General features: G+C 33.5%; 2 protein-coding genes across 3 annotated transcripts in view; one reads left to right on the top strand and one right to left on the bottom strand.

Annotated features, from left to right (window-relative positions):
* Positions 1–10,856, top strand: part of TTLL1B (Tubulin tyrosine ligase-like 1B) — an 11,870-nt gene extending 1,014 nt beyond the window's left edge. The window contains exons 2-9 of the mRNA XM_018454678.1: positions 1,806–1,937; positions 2,013–2,078; positions 4,767–4,945; positions 5,612–5,798; positions 5,939–6,140; positions 7,809–8,039; positions 9,297–9,406; positions 9,487–10,856. Of these exons, the coding sequence (XP_018310180.1) occupies positions 1,806–1,937; positions 2,013–2,078; positions 4,767–4,945; positions 5,612–5,798; positions 5,939–6,140; positions 7,809–8,039; positions 9,297–9,406; positions 9,487–9,625 (1,246 nt within the window). The 3' untranslated portion in view covers positions 9,626–10,856. The remainder of the gene's footprint in view (positions 1–1,805; positions 1,938–2,012; positions 2,079–4,766; positions 4,946–5,611; positions 5,799–5,938; positions 6,141–7,808; positions 8,040–9,296; positions 9,407–9,486) is intronic.
* Positions 10,857–12,607: 1,751 nt separating this feature from the next.
* On the bottom strand, positions 12,608–23,102 carry arr (low-density lipoprotein receptor-related protein 6). 2 transcript variants are annotated; one of them, XM_018454677.1, is made up of 11 exons: positions 22,898–23,102; positions 21,584–22,345; positions 20,149–20,543; positions 18,918–19,552; positions 18,414–18,581; positions 17,796–18,080; positions 15,349–16,570; positions 14,785–15,238; positions 14,355–14,673; positions 13,866–14,095; positions 12,608–13,575 (listed from the first exon to the last, which is right to left on the bottom strand). In XM_018454677.1, the coding sequence occupies exons 1-11, from the start codon at positions 22,959–22,961 to the stop codon at positions 13,202–13,204; spliced, it is 4,908 nt and encodes a 1,635-aa protein (XP_018310179.1). In that variant the 5' UTR covers positions 22,962–23,102; the 3' UTR covers positions 12,608–13,201. The 2 variants fall into 2 exon arrangements, with proteins under 2 accessions (XP_018310179.1, XP_018310178.1); XM_018454676.1 differs by having other exon boundaries at positions 21,581–22,345.
* Between the last annotated feature and the right edge of the window lie 243 nt (positions 23,103–23,345).

Genomic DNA, 23,345 nt, shown 5'->3' on the forward strand with positions numbered 1-23,345 from the left:
TATATAAAATTATATATAGTTTTATATATATAATTGGGTGTTTCAGACTACCAGTACCACCCTTTTATCTTCGCAGAATAAGGTCCAATCGTAAAAGTGTTCAGAAAAAAGTTGTAGGATTTAAAATGATTTATTTATTGACCTTATCAGTTTGACCTTAGGTGGCGTCGCCAAGATCAGGTCAAGATCACGTCGATTTTTTTAAATGGAACACTTAACTTTTTATTCCAGTATTTAATAGCCAATATCGAGAGTTTTTCAAAACACTATAATGAAGTTATTTTTCATCGAGTACTTTTCGAGTTATAAGGCTCGGAAAGTTATAGTACCGCCGGCATTAACATTACGCAAGGTGTCTGACCGACGACTGAAATCTTTTGAATGTTGTTCAGGATCATGATCTGGATAACATTTATTAAGATCAAGGTCATTGTTAAGATCAAGGTCATTGGAGATCTCTTATTTTCATTTTTGCACTGAAAATTCATTTTTATGTAAAAATGAAAATGAGAGGTACAGCCTACATAGAGTTGCATTAATAAGACACAACGTCTTATTAATACATTATTCATGTCAACATTGAACACTGGAATTAGCTGCTTTGTGATGTAAATGGAATGAGAATAAAATTTTATAAAAGTAATAATTTCTTTATTCATGCTTTGTTTTCAATTGTCCAAAATATTTTGTATATTCTTTTATATATCGCTGGGAAAAAATGTTTTATATATAATTTTATATACTTACATATAAAACATTTTTTCCCGGATCTTCTAAAGTGTTTGACTGATTTTAGCAGTTTAATAAAGTCACTATTGTTGTTGGTATTATTATTATTATTAATATTATTTTAAAAACTTATTTCAATAGTCACTGCACTATGATGAATTGTGTTGTATTTGCTTTCATCGCTATCTTGCGCAGCCAACGCGGTACGAGACGAATACGTACGGAGCGCGTATATTGTAGAGACGATTTCGTTCATATCTGAAAAATCATTTTTCGGAACGTGATTTTGTTGTTTGAGGCGCAGGTAGGAAGGTATATTCGAAAGAGATACTCGAGATTAAGACAAAATCTAAGAATTTTATTCTTACAACAAGTGCGGCGTAAGCGCGCCAAAAATACAGACAGACAGAGAGAGAGGGTCACTTCCTTAGACTTAGAGTAAAAAGACAAGCTTTATAGAGAGGTCTTCACTGTAGGAAAAAGAAACTTATGTATAAAGTGCCATCTAGCTTATCCAATAAGTAATACTGATTACAGACCTCATAATCGACGTATATAATAAGTTGAAAGAGAGATTAACGACTTAGACAAATTAAAGTAAAAATTGCTCTCTTACTTTCAACAGATTTTAATACACATCGTTATTTTCAGCGTAAAATGCTCTTTAATGTTCGACATATAAAAATTTTTTAGTTTTTGAAAATAGGAGTGGGAGTGGGAGTATACAATAAATAAATAATTAAAAAAAAGTTTTTTTTATTATAGTTATAAAGTACTCTTGAAGCCATTCAATTTTTATTCTGCAAAATTTTTTCTATCTCTTATAGTTTCGAAGATATTCGTTTCAAAAGAAAAAGACCGATTTTTTTTAAGAGAGGTTTCCACCCCTTTAATGTGGGACTTAGCCGATATAAAAAAATACGTATCTATTATTTTTGTCCATAGAACAACATACTATAAGCTGATTTAAATCGGAGGGGGACCGTTAGTTGTGTTCCCTTGTCAGCAACATTAAAATATTAGCGTTGATTGATTCATTCACAATCATGATTAAATAATTGGTTACATGACTATAGAGTGCCATCGGTCGGGATGGATCGGACAAGAATCACGTTTTGCACAGACGTAGACAAATCTGTGATCGTACACAACTTCGAGAAACGTGGTTGGACTCAGGTTGGTCCGGAAGATGATTGGAATTTTTATTGGTATAATCATAAATTACAACATAAGATTTGTATATTATTTGAGAATTTATTATAGCATTCTATTATTTATTATAGGGCTGTTACGCAATCCTGTAGGAATATCTTCAGCGTTGAAACTGGATACAGGATGGATGATAATCAGTAAGAGACAAAGCAAATTTTTTTATATTATTGACTACCCACATAGCACGTAATATCACAGCAATATCGCAGTAATATTGTAATATACCAGAAATATTACATGTATATTATACAATATAATATCACAGAAATATTATTCTGATATATTACACATTGATAACCAACATTGAAATATCACAATAATATTGTGGTAATATGACGTCTAAGTAACAGTGACATTATAATTAATGATGCCTTAATGATGTTTTATTGACGTTAGAGATGTCATCAAAACGTTATTAAGATATCACAAAAAAACGTACTGTGTGTTGCATCAATATATTGGTCAGTATGTCGGGTTATTTTATAAATGTGATACCCTTCCTAACAGGTATTACATTTATAAAATTAATCGATTGATTACATCTTTACAATTGATCGATTGATTACGTTTTATAAATGTAATGCGTCCTGTAGTAGGTATTACATTTATAAAATAGCCGATATACTGACCAATATGTTGATGCAACACGCGGTACATACACATAATTTTATAAGATATTTAGTTAACTTTTTTAGTTTATAATTATTGTTATTGACAATCAGTATTATTTTCTAATTAATATTATATGGAATAATTTTCAAAATAACATTAAAAATATCAATTCAATATTTTTCAACAAGCTTCTTTAAAATATTTTAATTTTTCCAAATAAATCCCGGTTTTTTCATGGAAGAGTATGTATAAATATGTATAAACATACATAAATATTCATAAACATTTATAATCATGTACGAAATATGTTCATACATGTTCATACATCTCTCTTTCTTTTGTAAAATTACTTTTTAGTGTAATAGAAATAATAGTAGTAATGTGAAAACATAAAAAATAATTATATAAAGGGATAATTTTTGCATTATTCGATTTAGAAAAAAACAAGTTTTGAAAAATGTAAAAAAAATTGCTCATATACAATTATGCATACTTTTGTATATAATTATACATAAGTAATTTTTTTTACATTCCTTCAAACTTGATTTTTTCTAAAACAAATAGTGAAAATTACCCTTTTAATTATTTTTAACGTTTTAATATTACTATTATATTATTATTTCTATTACGCTAAAAAGTAATTTTACAAAAGAGGGATGTATGAATATGTATGGACATATTTCATGTATGATTATACGTGTTTATGAATATTTATGTATGTTAATACATATTCATGAAATATATACATATGCATGAAAAATTTTTTACCGGATGTTACATAAATATAAACATTACATAAATATCACAGAAATATTACATAATATTACAGCGATATTTCTGTGATATAGTAATATTCCTGTGATTCATTTTCGCGTACGTTGTAATATTACTGTGACGTCTCAGTAATATTTCAACGATGTTTCTGCTAGATTACATTGTAATATTGCAATGGAAAAATGATATTGCTGTGATATTACCGTGATATTACGTGCTACGTGTATATATTAATAAGCTACAGGGAGTTCTATTGACCAACGTATTCTCAGATAATAGTGCGACATTCAAATTATTATAATTCCGTATAATTATTGTTTTGATGATGACTACTTATTTTTAATTTCTAATGTATATCTGATTTAAAAAATTAATATAGAGGAAAACCCCCTATTATGAAATAGGCGCCTAATATGAGATAGCGGCGTTTCCGCTAAATTAATAAACGCTATCTATTGGTTCCATCACGAATTTATTGTTCTTGGGTTGAAAACTATTTAGTGGAAAATTCATTATTAATTATCCCTGTAGTCATTGTAAAAAAATTTTAGAATTTGGATGTCTTCAAGTTTCATTGAGATGAGCTTTTATACCTTGTTTATTATTTAATAAGTAAATATTTGGCAATAAATTCTTCTTGTAGTGATAGAGTAAGATCGTACTAATAGAAAAATACGGGATATGTTGAATTGCTTAATTACAGAAGTTAGATTTGATGATCATAAAATCGTAAGGTGTGGAAATCGTAATATGACATTCCCAGGATATTTCTAATATGAAATAACCTATGCTCCTATGTCATAGTGAAAATCGTTTCTAAAATATAAATGTTATTGTATAATAATAAAAAGGACAACTGGAATAAACATCGAGTGCCTATTTCTGCGATGCTTGGTTCCAACTACCTAAAGACGAGTTCTGGGTAATCCATCGCATCTCATTTTTCACGCACGCTGGCTGTGTTTGTTTGTATTTTAGAAACATTAAATAAAGTTTTTTAATTGTAATACTGATGTACTTTACGTTTTATTATCGATTTCTCAGGGCATCTTATTATATTAGGAGCACAATTTTTTGACTTTGCGATTTGCTCACTTTTTACATTTCTTTAATTACATTTACATTTTCTTTAATTTAAATTTTACATTTCTTAAATTAAAAAAAAATAGAATTTGAATTAAATTTTACGTAACATTATCTTAAAGCTTAATAAATTCTCTTTAAAATGACCTATTATTTTTTTTAAATTCTCTCATAGATTTCTAGCATTTACCCAAAATGAACTCGATATCTCATAATAAGAGGACCTTTCCTCTATATTTCAAAAAATAGTGATAACATGTTATGGAGTTATGAAAAGTTCTATATAGGTATTCATTTTTTTAGAAATACAAATTTATAATCCCTTTTTGAAGAAAAACGTTTGTTTATGCTATTAGAATCATTAATCACTTCCCAAATCACTATGAACTCACGCGCAAGGATCTGCTGGTAAAAAACATCAAGCGATACCGAAAGGACTTAGAAAGAGAGGGAAATCCATTGGCAGAACGCGCAGAGGGTCCAGGCAAATATCTGTACCTCGACTTCATACCTGTCACTTTCGTCTTGCCTGCAGGTGAGTTAAAGCTATCGAAATTAAGCTTTTAAAAATTAAATTAGATCTGATTCGGAAAATTTCTTGATAAAACCTAATACGGTAACTGTTTCGTAAATAAAAAGTTTAGTTTTAAATTTACAACATTGACCTGAAAAATAGTTTCTTCAAAAAAAACTTATTGCTTTTTTTGAAAAATGTTCACCGAACTCGGCAATCTAATTTGAATCCCATGGATTCAATTAGGTTTATAAATCATCAAATTTGTTTTTCCTAGATATTTTATTTGTAACAACACAAATAATCAGTCAAAAGGCCCATATTCCAGCTTCGACCTAACGCCTATTTCTATTAATGTAGTTTAATTTTAATTTCGTTTCAATTAACTCTTCATTTTTTAAGAATTAAAAGAAGAAGAAGAGTAAGTTAAATTGAGATTAAAGTTAGTCTATATTAATAGAAATGGGCATAAGGCCGACAAATGATAGGATCGCAGTTTGTTTGAACTGAAAATTGTAAAAATTTGCACAATTTATTATTGAGCACCAAGACTCGTCTTGACCGAATATGACTCTCTCTTCACTCATTTGTGTTAAATATTTCGATTAATTTTCACATTGTGTTTTGTTTATAATCTCGAATAAGAATTATCTGATTTATTTTTGAATTTCATATATTATGCCATAGATTACAATATGTTCGTGGAAGAATATCGCAAGTCCCCGCAGAGTACCTGGATTATGAAGCCATGCGGCAAATCACAGGGTGCCGGGATATTTCTCATCAATAAGCTAAGCAAACTGAAGAAGTGGTCACGCGAAGCAAAGACACCATTCAATCCAAACTTGACAAAAGAATCATATGTCATATCCAGGTAATATAATTTCAAAGATGTTTCGATTATTAGGATATTCTTCATGAGATTCTCGCGGTGGAGGTGATTAACGTCATAATAATTTAAGTTATATTTCTTTTTTTCGGGCTATTTCATCATTTTAACATTTCTTACGATAGATACATCGACAATCCACTGTTGATCGGCAGCAAGAAATTCGATCTCCGATTGTACGTTCTCATCACGTCCTTTCGGCCGCTCAAAGCATATCTCTTTAAATTAGGATTCTGTCGATTCTGCACCGTCAAGTACGACACAAGCGTTCAAGAGCTGGACAACATGTACGTGCATCTAACAAATGTGTCCGTGCAAAAGCATGGCGTATGTATCATGTACACTTATCAAATTATTCGTAACGGTACTACTGTCTTTGATTGTTAGAAATTAATATGTCCCATTATACAGCACAGATCATTTCAGTAATATTACAGCCACAGGCGCCGAGAGACTACAGGGGGGGCAGACCACTTTTTGCCCCTCTCTCACCCCAATAATTTTATTAGGGGGGCAATGCCCTTTCAATAATTTTTATCTTTTGGTTTTTTAACAAACGGTGTTGCAAATCATTTCTGCGATCAAAACTGTGAGAAAACATCGGCCACATGACATATGTTATACATAACGTTGACGCGGCGAATTAAAAGTAGTGATGCTCGCGTTGGCACGTCATCTGCTGTCCTAGGGTGCCTTCCAACAAGAAATGTAATGACAAGGTGTAACACAATGTATCATTACATTCTTGTTATTCGCCAATATTAAACAAGGATGAGATGATTATTGCGTTATACTGATTGTGAGTCGCTTGTTGAGGCGTGTTTTGATTTTCATTAGAGTACTCCTCGGATGTCATTTCATCCTTGTTTAACGTTTGTTAAACAATAAGGATGACATGATACCCGGGGAGCACCCAAGTGGGAATCCGAACATGCCCCTGAAAGGAACCCTTAGTATACCTGCACATACACGTACCAGAAAGAAACCTGAGAGAGGAACATGAGTGTCTTTTTCCAGTAACCGCAAAATACCTTGTGCACTACAGTAGTCTTCTAAAGAAGTGGATGTCAATTACACAACATTATCCATTTTTTTTTGCGATGCTCTTGATGGAAATAAATCGTTAAAATCGTTGAAATTTTCACTAATTTGATAGATTTTAGTTATTTCAGCGATTTATTTCTATCAGTACACTGAAAAAAAGATTGGCTGCTGCAGCAAATTAGATGGTAAAATATGGCATAGCATTTTTAATTGACTGCAGCAGCCAATTTTTGGTTGCGTTAACCTATCTGTATTGTCAGTATAGGATTTCGATAGACTAACACAATCAAAAATTGACTGTTGCAACCAATTAAAAATGCTATGCCATATTTTATCATCTAATTTACTGCAGCAGCCAATCTTTTTTTTCAGTGTAGCACTGCAAAAAAGTGGATATTGTTGTGTTTCCCCCTAATATTTCTCGGTGCTCTCCCAATATTTTTCGCAAGTCGGCGCTTATGATTACAACAACATTGCAAACGTTGCACCAATATTGCTGTAAATTTTTGTGTTGTATGAGTATATTTTTTTATCTTCTTTTAATTCTTCAGAAAATATTATTGAACTGTTTTACTTCTAAATTAAATTCATAAAATAATCTTTGTTAAATCAGACAATTAAGTGAGTCAATTTAAATATCAGAATAACGCAATCAATAACGTAAATATACGATTTTTTAAACAAGCCTAAACCAAGTTGTAGCGCTCAGTTGAGCAGTTTTTTATTACTTGGCAGTTTAAAAAATTACTTAATTTTAAAATCTTTTTAGATAAAAATTTAAATAATTCTTAATAATAAAAAAATATTTGATCCAATCTTGGAATTTTAGATTTCATCACGTTTCTAATCTCTGGATATTTAATTTTACAATATTTTAACTTTTAATAATGACATAGTTTGTACGGATACTTAGTGTACCAAAGAGAAAATTGTCGAATACGGGAATTTCAGGACGAGTACAACAGCAAGCACGGCGGTAAGCTAAGCGTACAGAATCTACGTTTGTACTTGGAGAGCACGCGCGGGAAAGCGGTTACAGAGAAGCTGTTCGCCAACATTTCCTGGTGCATCGTGCACTCACTGAAAGCGGTAGCACCGGTGATGGCAAACGATCGACACTGTTTCGAATGCTACGGATATGACATCATCATCGATAATAAGTTAAAACCGTGGCTGATCGAGGTGCATTGATTTCTTATCCTTCATAATTCGTCACAAGTATCCTCTTGCAATGATCAGTTTTTAACATGTTGTATTTTAAACTTAAATACATATTTTAAGCTCATTAAAATCGGAGGAAGACAGACGTAATAGTGTACCAATAAATTGTGCTGAGGATTTTCCCCATGATAGATAACGATGAGGACAAATAATATTCTTGAGGCTTCCACTGGTGTTTCCTATATGAAAATTATGCGTTTCGCGGGTTTTCTCCGTGTCCAGATCCATTCTTGGAATGCCATTGAATGGCATGAATGCCATGAATACTTTTTAACAGGCAGCGACCGCCACCTATAACCTGGTGGAGGTCACTCAGGGTCATGACTTTGACAATATACGACAAGGTCGAGGTCATCGGAGGTGGCTCCCCATTTCTGAATATTTACCCATTAAATTTATAATAAAATAACCTTTAATTTGATCAAAAAATTCAAAATTTTGAAAAAATATGTGATAATTCATTAAAAAATTAAAAATTTAGAAAAACTTTTTATTATTTTAAAGTACTTTTGAAATCAAAACTTCAACTTTCATTTAAAAAATTTTTTTCTATTTTTTTATAGTTACTAAAAACAAAAAGACGACATTTTCAAAGAGATATTTCATCTCCTAAAAGTGTATATGGACACGTATAAAAAATACCAGGATTGAATATTTAAAAAGATAAAAGTTAAGTTAAAAAGTTAATTAATTTTAACTTAACTTATGTTAGTTACACTTTAGACTCTTAACTTTTTAACTTAATTTAGCTACATTCTATTGGTAACTATTAATTTTTAATTTAATTTTTTTCAATTCTCAGACACAAAGCTAAAGGATAACGAGTATATAAAATTTAGTAATTTTTATATTATATAATCGTTACTTGTGAAAAAAAATAATCAGATTCTTTAATAAATATGCTGTGAGAAAGGAAAAATACGAAAAATTATGTAAAATGGCCAAATTTTTTCTTTTTCTTTTTTTTGGTTGTTCGTTCAAACCAAATTTAACTTTTAGCTTTTCAATTATTTTTTTTATTAACTTAATTTTCAATTCAATTAATTTCATTTTGGATTAACTTGTATTTTAATTAAGTAAATTTTCAAAGCTGTTAATTTTTAGTTTAAAAAAAAGTTAACTTACTCAACCCTGGGAAATACATATGACTTCCGTATATTTCCTTGTCAATAAAAACCTTCAAGTTTCGAAAACATCAAAGTTTTGCTTTTTTCACAGGTAAATGCCTCGCCGTCTCTCACATCCACGACAGTGAACGACAGGATCTTGAAATATAAATTAATCGACAATATCATATCGGTGGTTCTGCCTCCGGATAGTATGCCCGAGTAAGTGTATGATATAGTCTAATAAAAATCAAAATCTCCAGTAAGTTTACAAGATTAAAATTTATGGTTGGTTTGATTAGCGTGAAATGGAATAAATTACCTTCCCCGGAAGCTTTGGGTAACTTCGAATTACTGCTGGACGAAGAGCTGGCAGTTCAGGACGAGAGAGAGAGTTCATTGAGCAAATATCGCGGTTCTTCTCTTAACAAGTGGAAATAAATCTCATCCTTGTATGATTATTCATTCGAATTATAGTTCCCTAAAATTCCATTTCATTTTAAAACAATTACTTACAATATTAGGTAAATTATTGGCGCGCCCGCTATTAAAAGTTGATCGCATCGAAGCGAAGTTACGAAGAAAATCCTTGATGGAGATTTACGTTAACAAACAAGTTTATTCACTGTATAAATATGCTACATAATAGACTACGCAAGAGAACGCACGCGCGCGTCAATTGTGAGGATGTAAAAATAATATAGGCAGTAATATTTCTCAGTCTTCCGCACGTATGAAATGAGAATAATAGTAATTTATTATTACGTTCTTTTTTTCTTTTCTCTCGAAAGGTGTTTCGAAATCGCAATGCGAGGTAGAAGTCCTTGCGATTCTTGCGTATTTTGTACAGGCTGTGATACTGTTACGTGTATCATATAAAACTATTGTACAATTTATGGCACAGTTTCCCGAGACAGCGATTACGCTTGAAGCGCCAAAACGAACGAACAATGAATGCGAAATTGGAAAGTTGAATTTCGGAAGATCGATATTTTTATCTCCATAAATGATGAAAAAGAATAAAAATTACTGAAAGAATAACAGGGAGAGAGGAAGGTTCTTAGTCAAAATGGAAGGCTGAAAAGATCTCACATACTGTAAGATCAACAGCGAAACTTTCCTGTGCTTGTGTTTCTTCACTAACAGCCTCCCCCCCTTCCTGGTTTCCTTCAAAGAACTTACAAGAGGAGTAAGAAGGATAATGTGATAATGAAAAAATAAATAGCCAGAAAAAACCAAAAGATTCGGAAAATACGAACGAAACGTTCGCTCACCAGGCGACACGAAACAGAGTTCTAATTTCGCATTCGTTGTTCGTTCACTCGCCGTATACCTGTTTTTATACAGGAACAGATATGTGCGTTAACGATAAGTCGTTTCTGCATTAACATGGTATATACATCGTATGACGCGCAGTTACAAAATAAACATGTAAAATACATTGATTATTGCTAAAAGATTTCGATAATTTCTGTGTTACTACGTCTAGTCTGTGTATCTGTATGAATATATGCATATATGCATGTGTAAATGCACGAAGACGGATGTGATATGTCGAACTCTCGTAAATATATTTTGCAAGATAACGATAACTATCAAACGAATAATTATTAACAGGAAACGTAGTAAAAATATCTTATGGCAAAAAGGCGAATATACCGCTTTTTTCTCTACCGCGCCTACACTTTTGGTAAAGAATTTACAAATACGATATATATAAAACCATCACCTTTTTAGGGTAAAAAAACGGAAAGTGTCATAAATTTAATAATAAAATATATATGAGACGCAGCCTTTGGTTAACTGCCATATCAATTAAATTATGAATAACATATACATGTTGTTAACGATGATGATAGTAATAATAATGATATACATTGATATCACAATTAATACAGATAAATGCATCTATAAAGTACTTGAAGATTAAAAAAGGAGTCTGCTGAGATAAATATTTCTCTAATGCTTATCTTTAAGTTATAGTCATGTACACTATATTTTTTTTGCAAGTATGATGTAGCGTATGTGATGTAATTTTATAGAAGCTACGCTTAAACTAGATATTTACAAAAAAAGTTTCCGCGGTAAAACGATCTTTTCTCTGTACATTACAAACTATGAAAATGTATAGCAGGCACAAGTGGTATAATTATTACACTGAACTCTGTTATGAAACGTGCCGAAAGATATTCCAAGGCAGTTGTTTTTTTCCCAGTATAATTAAATAAAAAAGTTTAATGTACGTCCTACGAATAAAAATATATTTAATGTCATAATTGTTAAAATGAACACTCACACAACTTTAGATGGGGACTAAGAAAAGTGTCCAATACTTGTATTTAAAGAACAAAACTATCCCCTAACATTATTTCTATATGAAAATGATATCGGAGAGCATGTTCCAATATGCAGAGTTCAATGAGTTATTGACATATATATGTATATATACAAGTAAATCTTATAGGAATAATAATAGTTCTATCAGTCTAAAAGTCTTGCCATTCGTTGCTTTTGAGCTTAACGCATTAAAGGCCATTACAATAATTACATAATATATAATGTAATTATATTACATAATTGCATAATATAATTATACGACTTGTCATATATAATTATATATATAATTATATATTATGTATATAATTATATATATAAATATACAATATATATAACAGATATAATTATAATAATTACAATATAAATTTTAATTAAACTACGACTGACTTCAATCGTTAGATTAATGTAATAATCATTATTATATTGTAATGTTACCTCGAAATATAAAATTATTTCTCTGGAAAACTCTATTACGTTCCAAAATGAAACACTTAAAAAAAGATTATATCGCCCAAATTTCTTTTCATAATAGAAGTTTTACCCCAAAAATGACCGTTAATGAGTTAATGAGAGTTATGAAAAAACTTTCATTTGTCTAAAATCTAATGTATCGTATATATAATAACTCTCACAAATTATCCTCGAATTTTGTCATATCAAAGATTTTGTATGAAAAATACAAAACTCGAAATGAGAAGTGACGCGAGAAAATGCTTTGTTGGATTGAATTTTTGCTCCGGTACGTTCTACCTGTGTACAATTTATCTTAATCATTTGTACGAATTACATAGAAATACTTACAGTATTTCTAACGAAACTATTCGTTATTACGCTAACGAGTAATTAAACAGCAAATTCGATTGATACACTGGTGCAGATTAAAGCATTGTGTGTTATGTGTATATTTTATACATATATATGTATATATATATATGTATAAAATATATATGGAACCTCTAGTTTGTATATACATGAATTATCTATTTAAGTATAAAAAATATATATATATAGATGTAAAACATAAATAAGCGTTTTATGAATAAAGTGCAATGCATTCTACTAAATAATACAATGACTCATGTCGGGCATCTGAATTCAACCACTTATTATACATACGTTTTTATAAACCAACAGTCTGTAAAGCCATGTCCACTTGAAACAACGTAATTGCAATGCCGTCGCGTAATACCCATTACAGAATTGGTTACATCGCGTAACAGTTGACGCGATACCATGTAGTCGTATTGAACCTAACAAATGTTCGAGGTAAAGTTACGTTGTGCTTAAATGTTCGGTGTGATGCTGCGGAGTACTATACACACATTACAGATATAAATCTGCTGCAAGTGTCGATACGGCTTAATATGCACCAGTGTACACTAATGCATTTAAATTCACTATATGACAGAAATCTATTGCTTTTTTTAAAAGCTAATATATTTTTATCATATTTTTTTTATATCGTTTCGTAAGAATTACCATTGAATTCTCAATTATTATCTGTCTGAGCACTTTCATTGAAAGCTTTTATGCACAATGGTCGATTCATTAGTCAGTCATAATTAATAATTATAAGATTTAAGTATCAACGACTACAGTCGCGATAGAGAAATATTGAAATAAGATAAATGCAAAAGTAGAAGCACCAGAGCGTTATATGTCTCTATTTTTGAATTCTTCTTAAGGCACCGGCGACGGTGGTGGTGGTAAGGGACTAAAATACGTGGACGATCTGGAACTCGGGGACGGTGGACAACTGATCGCTGCGTCGCTGTGATAGACAGAACGTGGAGTGGGTGGCGGTGGAAACGGCTCGCTTTCGTAACGATAACGCGCTGGATAATTACTGTCTGACTCATCGCAAACGTCGGTGCTACACGGAGTAGGTGGTGGCGGTTGATTAATGCTCCTGTAGTGTCGATATGGCTTATACCGGGATGCATTGCTGCTCGAGCAACGTGTCGAGCTAACGATCGTCGCCGGACTCGGCGGCGGATTCAGAGTTTCCTGAGGATATCCACCTGCAGAGCTTCCTCTGGTAGAACTCGACGCACCTGACAGAACAAAATATAAAAATTGTAAAATCTGAATAACAATTTATATCACATCAAATGATAATATAGATATTGTTCAGACTCTTACGCACGAAAATTTTTCTAAAAAAATTCTGTTATAAAAATACTATAAAGATGAAAATAATGAATATATAAAAAATATTTCTTTAAAAAAGCTTATTTATTTATTTAAATTTATATGGTCTTTCTTTTTAAATCTACAAGTTTTGAGGTATAAGACATGATTCTGAGATTTCGTTCTAATAGAAGAGCTTTTAAAGATACGTTACCTGTGATATGACTACGGTCATAACTAGAGCCCAGACTACTTCCGTTCAGCATGGACATCCTTACGGCTTCCATCCCGACTTTGAGGCCTCCACTTCCTCCCCCATCTTTCCTATTATTTTTCTGCGAAATAAACATCGGCTTCACCATTCGATTGTTACTAGGTTTCGGCGACAGTGGATCTCCCGCCGAATCATGTAGTATATCAGGCAGACCTTCGTTTCCGGTAAACCTATAATAATATGATAAAACAATAAATATCTTCTTGTTACAAAAAACCTCTTGACAAACGTTACAAAAGATTCCTTCCGTTATGTTATTTTCTATATTTAAGAGATTCTATTTAAAATATGACTAAATTTTTTAAGGAAAATTTAAACAACTTTTTTCTAAATGAAAAAATATATTATAAACTGAATTTTGAATAAAAATTAATTTAAAGCTGCATGATTTTTTTTAAGTTATTTAATAAATACAGTAAATATCTTTACTTTTTACGGCAGTAGTAGTAGCAGCTTAAAATACTTGTTGCGACCACGAATACCAATGCCAGAATGATGATAATGTAAGTCGTCTTGCCAGATTCATTGATGCCAGGTCCAGCGTTTTGACGATGAGGATTGTGCGGGCTCATGCAAGCTGGCGGTACCTCGTCACTGCCGTCGGCGCAATCGTCCCAACCGTCGCACAATGATGTTCCAGAAATGCAAACACCATTTCCGACGCATTGGAACTGTCCGATCTCGCAACATTGTGCCTCATCTGAACCATCCGGACACTGCTGAGTTCCGTCGCATACTAAAGACAATTCTGCAGAAACAAATATATAAATATATAATAATATATAATTATTTTATTGCTTTATATATTCTTTATATTAATATTTTTAATTATTCAACAAGAGACAGAAGTCGCGCTTACCGATACAGTGATTCTGACATCTGAATTGATCGCGGGAGCAAGTGGGACATCCCAGCTCGTCGCTGCCATCTGAACAGTCGGTTTGACCATCACACTTCCACGTGGCTGGTATACAATCCTTACTCACGGCCGCGTTAGGAGCGGCACATGTAAAGTGATCGTTTCCGCAGACAGGCGCCGCGCGACAAGTCCGACCGTCGTCGGACAGAACCAACGACTTCGGACATGAGCAACGGGGCAATGTTGCCGTAGCCTCATCGGTAATAGCGTTGGTGCCAACGCAGAAGTGCGAGCAACCACCGTAGTCATTGAATGGGCTGCACACATGTGTCTCCATGAGCGAATCCTCAGGCATGTTGATCGCAATAAGATCCGTGAAAGATATGCGACCTGTCGTCACCTGCGTACCTCGTCTAGTGTTTTCATTAAACGTCTTGTTTGCCCGTTCAATTACCTATTAAGGTTCAATGAGATAAGTATAGATTATCATGCTATCCTAATCTCAAATTTTTCTATATAAGATGCTTGTATGATACTCAGGACCGGCAATAAAATATCACTCACCTGTGCATCACGATCGTACCAATAGAGATAATTGAAAAGGACTGCTAAATGCAGTGCCGAGCCCTGCGTGAAAGTCAGGAGCTTACGATCGCTACCCTCGAAGTTGGAGCATTCAATGTGTTTGCTGTATGCCCAGTACACGACGTACGTCGTGATGTCTACCGTTAAGCCGGTGGGCTGTTCCGGTAAATCGCCGGCAATCACGTGGCGCTCCTTGCCGTCCATCTTGCTGCGTACCACCCGCTTCTTCCCTATATCCGTCCAAAAGAGTAATCGCTGTTGCGAGTAGATCGCTATGTGACGTGGCTTCTCGCCGTCACCTTTCACCACGACACCGAGAGCCGAACCATTGTCCAGTCGCGTGACATTGAGCGCATCGTTTGTCGAACATGTCCAGAAGAGCAGCCGTCCGAGCGGATCCAGCGCAAGATCAAACAAATGTCCATTTCCGATGGACACCACAACTGTGCTGCTGTGCTGTTGCTGCTGCGTCTGATTTTCCAAGGCACGACGAATTGTCACGCGACCATCAATCCAGTAGACGTGCTGCGTCACTGGATCGAACTCGATCGCGCGAACGTTTTTTAAACCCTGTACACGTAATGTTACATCCGCACAGTCATCCGTCTGATCAGGTAAATAACGTACGATCGCAGTACGCTGACTGTATATCATGAAATGTCGTGGCGCCATGCAGGTCCGATTGTCCCGCGCCAGATTATAATGCGTGGGACACGCGCATTTGTGAGTAACGGACGCACCGCCGTTCGGACCCGGTAGAGCGATGCAAAGGTGGCTGCAATTGCCGTTTGCAATTGTGCATGGATTCGAACCAGACTGTCGCGACGCATGAAACACTTTCAGATCCGTCACCGACGCCAGATTAGTGTGGATCTTGGTACGATTTGCTCCGGTGATCTTATCCGCTCTTTCGATGTCGCCTGTGTTCCAATCCGCCCAATAAATAAAGTCCCGATACTGCGTAACGCTGAACGGATAGACTATGTGACGCGAAATAATGACATTCTCTCGTTCCGTCAACAGATCATAACAGTTGATCGCGGGTGTAGAGATGTCGGCCCAATACAATTTGCGCCCCACATGGTCAATCGTCAGACTGTTCGCTCGGCCGATGTGCGAAACAATCACTTGCCGCTGTGTGCCATCCAAAAAGGCTCTCTCGATACTGCCGGTGTTACCCCACTCGGCCCAGTATAAATGGCTAGAAAACAAATATATTAAACAAATATTAAACAAATATATTAAACGAATATTAAATAAGATTTAACATATTTATTTAATAAGATGCTAATTAATCTCTATATCAAAAATTCTTATATAATTATTTTTAATTATATATTTTTCATTTTAAACAACATACACAAATAAACAAAAATAGATTAATGAGAATCAGCGCAGATAAACGGCGCAAATTATTATGAAATAATTTAATACTGAAGTTGATATGATGTCTTCTTTATTTGAACGCGTTTCAACTCTCTTTGGAGTCCTCCTCAGCAATATAGATGCAAAAATATTAATATAGCTCACATATCCATTATGATCAAATCACTTACAAATTGACAGAGATAAAGTGTTACTAATCTGACAAACTTTAAAAAATATCATTAGAATGGAAAATGAGTAAAGAAAAAATAAGCGACTCACCGTTAAGGAACGAGAAGCGTGTCATGAATCTTTGTTACATATTTAAAGGCGAAATATAGATGCGTTATAGTATCAAGAATTCAGATATATAGATTGCACATGTTAAGATCGCATTCGTACATAACGACATGTCGCTCGAATTGAACAACTCTTAAGGCAGTGAAAGATCGCGCGGTAAACATTATACACGCATTAAAATTGTAATAAATAAGAGTAAATCACAGTGTAAAAGTTAAGGATTGTTACTTATCGTCACGTAATAAAACTTTTGCGAGTTAACGTATAAAATTATAATAAATGATTCATCATTTATTAAATTTGTAAGTGACTTGATCATAATGGATACGTGAGCTATTAATACTTTTGTATCTACATTGCTGAAAAGAACTCCAAAGAGAGTTGAAATAAAGAAGATATCATTCCAACTTCAGAGTATCAAATTATTTCATAATAATTTGTGCCGTTTATCTGTGCTGACTCTCATTAGCCTACTTTTATTTATTTGTATGTTATTTAGAATTTGAGAATCCGTTTATAATTATTATTGTATTTTTCATTTTGTTACCAAAATTATCTGAAGAGAGATATCTTTTAGACGTTTTGACTCTCATCTTTTTGCCATGCTTGTTAACTTTATTCATTAAAAAAAATAAGTATTTATTAATTTAAATTTCAATGGAAAGCAAAATGAAAATAAATAAATAGAAACCAAGCTATGAAATTATGAAGATTGTGTAAAATTTAATTTAAAGATAACAGAATAGAAACACAAAACTCACCCTCTCTCAGGATCCACAGCCACATTCTTGGGCTCGAGAAGATTTTGCCATAAAAGTATTTTCCTGCTGCCTCCTTCTATTCTTATCATCTCTATTCTGCGCGTGACAGTATCACTCCAATAGAGATTGTGCGCGATCCAATCAAATGCAATACCTTCTGGCGATTCTAGGCCGAGATCGACTATTTTTTCGATATCTGATCCATTTATAAAAACACGTGTGATGGTTTTTAACTTAACATCTGTCCAATAAATGCGATTCTCAGACAAGTCAAAGTCTATAGCGCTAGAAAGAGCAAAAAATACATAGAATACATGTTTGTCAAAAAATGTAGTTAAGTGTGAAATAAAATAGCTTGTCTCATTGAATTAAATCTTATATAAACAGCAAAATTTAAAAAAACCATAACTGCTTCAAGAAATTCTTTTTGAAAAATAAGTGAATTAATTAGGTATAAAACTTCTAGTGAAAAGGATATCCATTTTTTTTTTATAATATATAATTCTTAGTCGTTCTTATAATTTTTCGAAAAGTTTAATGAACATTTTTAATATATTTTGATCTAATCCTACTTTAACATTTACTTTAATGTTGTAGTTATACTACAATTACACTAACCTAGCGTCTTTGATACCAGTGACAGGTATGATATTATCATTGTTAACGTTCTCAATACTGATTCGACCAAGATTCTCCCTTCTAGAAAACAGTAGGAACGCTTCCGGCACAACACATGTGCGCTTATCCTTTGTCAATTCGTAGCCCATCTGACAGGTGCAGACATACCTGAATATTTTCAATTTTATATTACAATTTTTCGTAAACAAATTGTCATTCAATTTACATATTCGTTACTTCAATCTTCCTTAAAAAAAACTAATTTACTTCAACATATGCGACGTGAAAAGTATGATTCTTTGCTCTTCTCTACCCTAATAAAAGTCTTCTTACAGGAATCCAATTTCAATACTAAAAATTATTTATTTTGAATATTAAAAGCACTGAACAACAAAGTAATTAATCATTTCTTTTCAGTATTAAATTCTAAGAATCTCCAATCTATCCGCAACAATTTCAGCAAATCTCGCAGAAAAATATTTGTATAATTCCCACAATACACACCTGTTGTTAGGTCTGTTAAAACAGAGATGGCTACATCCACCGTTGTCGCGGGCGCACGGAGAATTACTGGTGTTCATTTTGCCAAGATGTATGGCCTTGATCCCCATCACATTGGGTACCTGGTCGACAATGACTTCACGTTCGCCACCGGTGAGCTTGTGCGCCCGATCGATGCTGCGACGCTGCCAATCGGTCCAATACAAATAATCGCCCAGCAAGGTGAGACCGAACAGATGTGGCAGATTATCGGTGATAACCTCACGCCGATCAGTACCGTCCATATTAGACACCTCGATTTTGTCGGTCTTTGCGTCGCACCAATAGATCTTATTGCGCTCCAGATCCAAGGCGATGCCATTTGGCCAGACAATGTCCTTGGTGATCAGCAATATACGCTCGCTGCCGTCCAGATTGCTGCGCTCAATTTTCGGCCGCTTTTCACTCCAATCAGTCCAGAACATCCAGCCGTGCTCAGGTGCGAGCGCGATCGCTCGTGGTTCGAATAGATCTTCATTCACTAGTACACGCCGATATTTCCCATCTAGTCGTGCCACTTCAATTCGATCGGTCCCGGTATCGGTCCAATAGAGATTGCGAGCGATCCAATCTATTGCAATACCATCTGGATTCGCTACCTGCAAGAATCAAAAAATAGAATTATAATAACTCCAGTATATAACGCAAAAATATAATGGCTTCTTTGCTCTAAAAGTCTCTTCAATCTATCTGTAATATTAACAATTTCGTCAAAAAATTTTTGTGTAATTCCAGCATGCACTTCTTGTTAGTTCTGTTGAAACAGATATAAATAGAAGACAATTAGACAAAAACAGAATTGTAAAAAATTCAAAATCTTAAGAAATTTAAATATTTTGAAAGATATTATTTTTAATAAAAAAAAATTCAAAAATTAATTTTATTTTTAATAAAAGAATTCATATATTTCAGTATTTTTATATTCTTTAGATTTGTTTTTAGAAAAAGTGTAAAAGTTATGTGTTTGTTACAAACTTTTTTAAACATTATAAAAGATTTTTTTGGTAACTATTTATAAATCTGTATGAACATATTAAAAAAAACTGGCTTACTTTTGCCACGATAATTCATGTAGTTTTAATCCGATTAAATTAAAATTTAAGAATTGAGCCATTGAAAAGTATTATGATGTTTTTGTTATAAATAATATATTTTCAAGACTAATCCAAACATTAAACAGAATACAATTACACACCTCCGTGGAAATCACATTCTGTTGACTCATTCCGTCGAGGGGAGCTCGCCTGATGGCAGTTGTTTGTTCATCAGTCCAATACAGCAACTCTTCCACTGGATCGAAGTCAATTGCAATTGCATGTTTAATGCCGGTAAGCGGCAACACGAAGTTTGTATAGTCAGGCGAGTCCAAGGATATCCGGCAGATTTCGGTTCGTTGGACGATTAGCAGCAACTGCTCCGGTCTGTTGGCGCATGTGTATTTGTCAATCAGTTTGACACCCGTGGGACAGGCGCAACTGTAACCAGGTTCCTTCGAGCTCAGAAGGCACAGATGAGAACAATTACCATTGTTTCGTTTGCAAGGATTATTGCCGCCCGGTTGTCTCCTTGCATCCCAGACTTCAATGTCACCTGAATAATTAATAAAAATATGAGAAAATTAATAAATACAGAATATCAAATAAAATAAATCATACTAATTTTATTATATAGATGTGCGAATCAAGATTTTTCGAATCTCTCAAAGAGATTCAAATACAAATCAAATTGAATCTCACTTAATTTAAGTAGCATTCGAATAATTCGCACATCATTAAATTTGATATGGAGAATTAATAAATATCGTTTAAAAAAAATAATATATATAATAATAAACATAAATAATAAATATATACTATATAAAAAGATTATATATAATCTCACTCTCTCTCTCTTCTCTTCTCTAGTGATATAGAGAAAATAAAGCATATTATACAGGGTATCCGGAAATTAGCGCATCATAATATCATAGCAAGATAGAGCGGACTAAACTGAGTCGAAAAAAACCATTTTGCAATTTTCGCAATAGTTAACGAGATATTAATTACTAAAAATCGCTGAATATTGATTTTCAATAATTTTTTACTCAAATACCATCAACTTTATAGAAAAACAACGAGAGACAAAAATTGTTTATTTTTTTCTCATAAAGTTCTGAGAATTTTTTCAGAATTTTTTTAGACTATTTTAATACCGTATTTTCTCATGTCGGTACAAATAAGAAAATGCAGTACTAAAAAGATGATAAAAAATTCTGAAAAAATTTTTGTCTCTGTTCTGTGAGAAAAAAATAAACAATTTTTGTGTGTGTGTCTTTTGTAATTTTCTATAAAGTTGATAGTATTTGAGTAAAAAATTATTAAAAACCAATATTCAGCGATTTTTAATAATTAATATCTCGTTAACTAGTGAGAAAATTGCAAAATGGTAGAGGACTTTTCGTTTCGACTCAGTTTAGTCCACTCTATATTGCTATGATATTTTGATGCGCTAATTTCTACCCTGTATAATTCTTTTAGATTTAAAGATAAGTGTTAAGAATATAATTGGCCTGATCTTAAGATCAAATACAAAATAACTTTAATCAATATTTGCTCAAGTCATTATTGTATACACAAGAATATATTTACTACCAGGTATATATTCGCCGTGAAATAATTCACGTGGATGTGATTGTGGCTGGTTCATGTCGTACGAATGAATGCACCAAGTCTTCCAGTCGGTCCAATAAAGCCGATTGTCAAAAAACGTTATGGCAAAAGGATAGTCCAAATCGCGATTGACCAATCTGCGTCTATTACCGCCATGATAATCCATTACGGCAATAAAGTGTAGTCTACCATCCGCCCAGTAGATGAGTCTATTTTCATAGTCAATCGTCAAGCCGTTCGGCCAGAATATGTCATCAGAGACGATGATCTCGCGCGTATTCGGATCACCATCCATCGAGGCACGTTCAATCTTAGGCACGTCGCCCCAATCGGTCCAAAATAGGTATCCTTCCATGGGCGCCAGGGCGATTGCACGCGGCTGATAAATGTCATTCCAGAAGAGCACCTTCCTGTTACGACCGTCGATGCTGGTCACCTCGATCCGGTTCTTCTCGCCATCCGTCCAGTACAGTTTATCCGTAAACCAATCGCAAGCAAGACCATCGGGTGATATCAAACTGGAGTTCACTACCGTTAGCTTCTCGCCGGTATGCGTGCCGTTATAGCGAATGCACTGTATCATCTCTAAACTGCTGTCGGACCAACAAATCAGCTCACGCTCATAGAAGAAGTCCAGCGACGCACCTTCTGACAAATCCTTGATGATGATGTTAACCTTGTTGTTACGAGATATATTGGCCACCCTGATGTCCTTATGAGTGCCAAATAGAAGTAGAGGCGAGCCTGAAAGATAATGATATCAATAATATAATATTTTAAGAATAATTGGCTCACTTAAAAAATTTTGATTCAATTAATCCTGAGTTTAAACTTAACATGTTCTCATTGCTAAACAATCAACTCTACATTCTTTAGAGTGGAATCTTATACTAAAAAGTAAAAATTGAGCCAATCTTAAAAAAAGACTAGTTTAATTTTCAATCTTTAATATTTACTTTATTTCATTACTTATTGTATTTAAAAAAATAAATCCATAAAATTAAAAGACTAAAAATAAAAATAAAAACACTGCTGATTTAAAAAAAGAAAAGAGAAAAGAGATGAAGAAGATAATAAACACACACACATACACAAACACATGCATAAACATACACAATGACAAGCAAAACAAACATGGAAACTGTGCACAATGACAGCAACACGAAAATATAAAATCGGGGAAAAAGGAAAGAGAAAGATCAAAAAAGAAGGCGAAAAAGAGTTACGTCTCAAAGAGGAATTTGAGAAGAGAAATAATGATTAGATCATGACGGATTGAGCATCGATGCCACCTACCATTGCAAGAAAAAAGGCCGCAGAGGAAGCAAGCGACAGCGAGCCACGCGTTCCTCGTGATCATGGCGAGGATTAATTATCCTAGCAAGTTTCACGTATTCTCGATCGAGGTAAAATTGCGTTCGCAGCCACGATCATCTCGTCGCAGTGTGGCTGATAGAGCAGTCACCTAACGGGCTTATCACGTCCGCTTTCCTCGCGTCACCGGCCATTTGTGGGGAGCCGTCTTGGCTGTTGACTCCAAGGCGCTCCAAACTCCAGCGATGGCGTCTCCCGCTTCGAACTCCATAAGATTTTTGATGGATGCACTGTTTTATCAACGTCCGATTACTCGAAAATATTTACAAACAAAGGAATAATTTTTCTCAGAATTTGTTATATAATTTTAATGTAAATTTTAGAATATTTTTCAGAATTTTTAAATTATGAGAAATCTTATTGTTAGAAT

This window comes from Mycetomoellerius zeteki, unplaced genomic scaffold (genome assembly GCF_001594055.1).
Source record: "Mycetomoellerius zeteki isolate Tzet28-1 unplaced genomic scaffold, Tzet1.0 scaffold445, whole genome shotgun sequence".
Lineage (NCBI taxonomy): Eukaryota > Metazoa > Arthropoda > Insecta > Hymenoptera > Formicidae > Mycetomoellerius > Mycetomoellerius zeteki.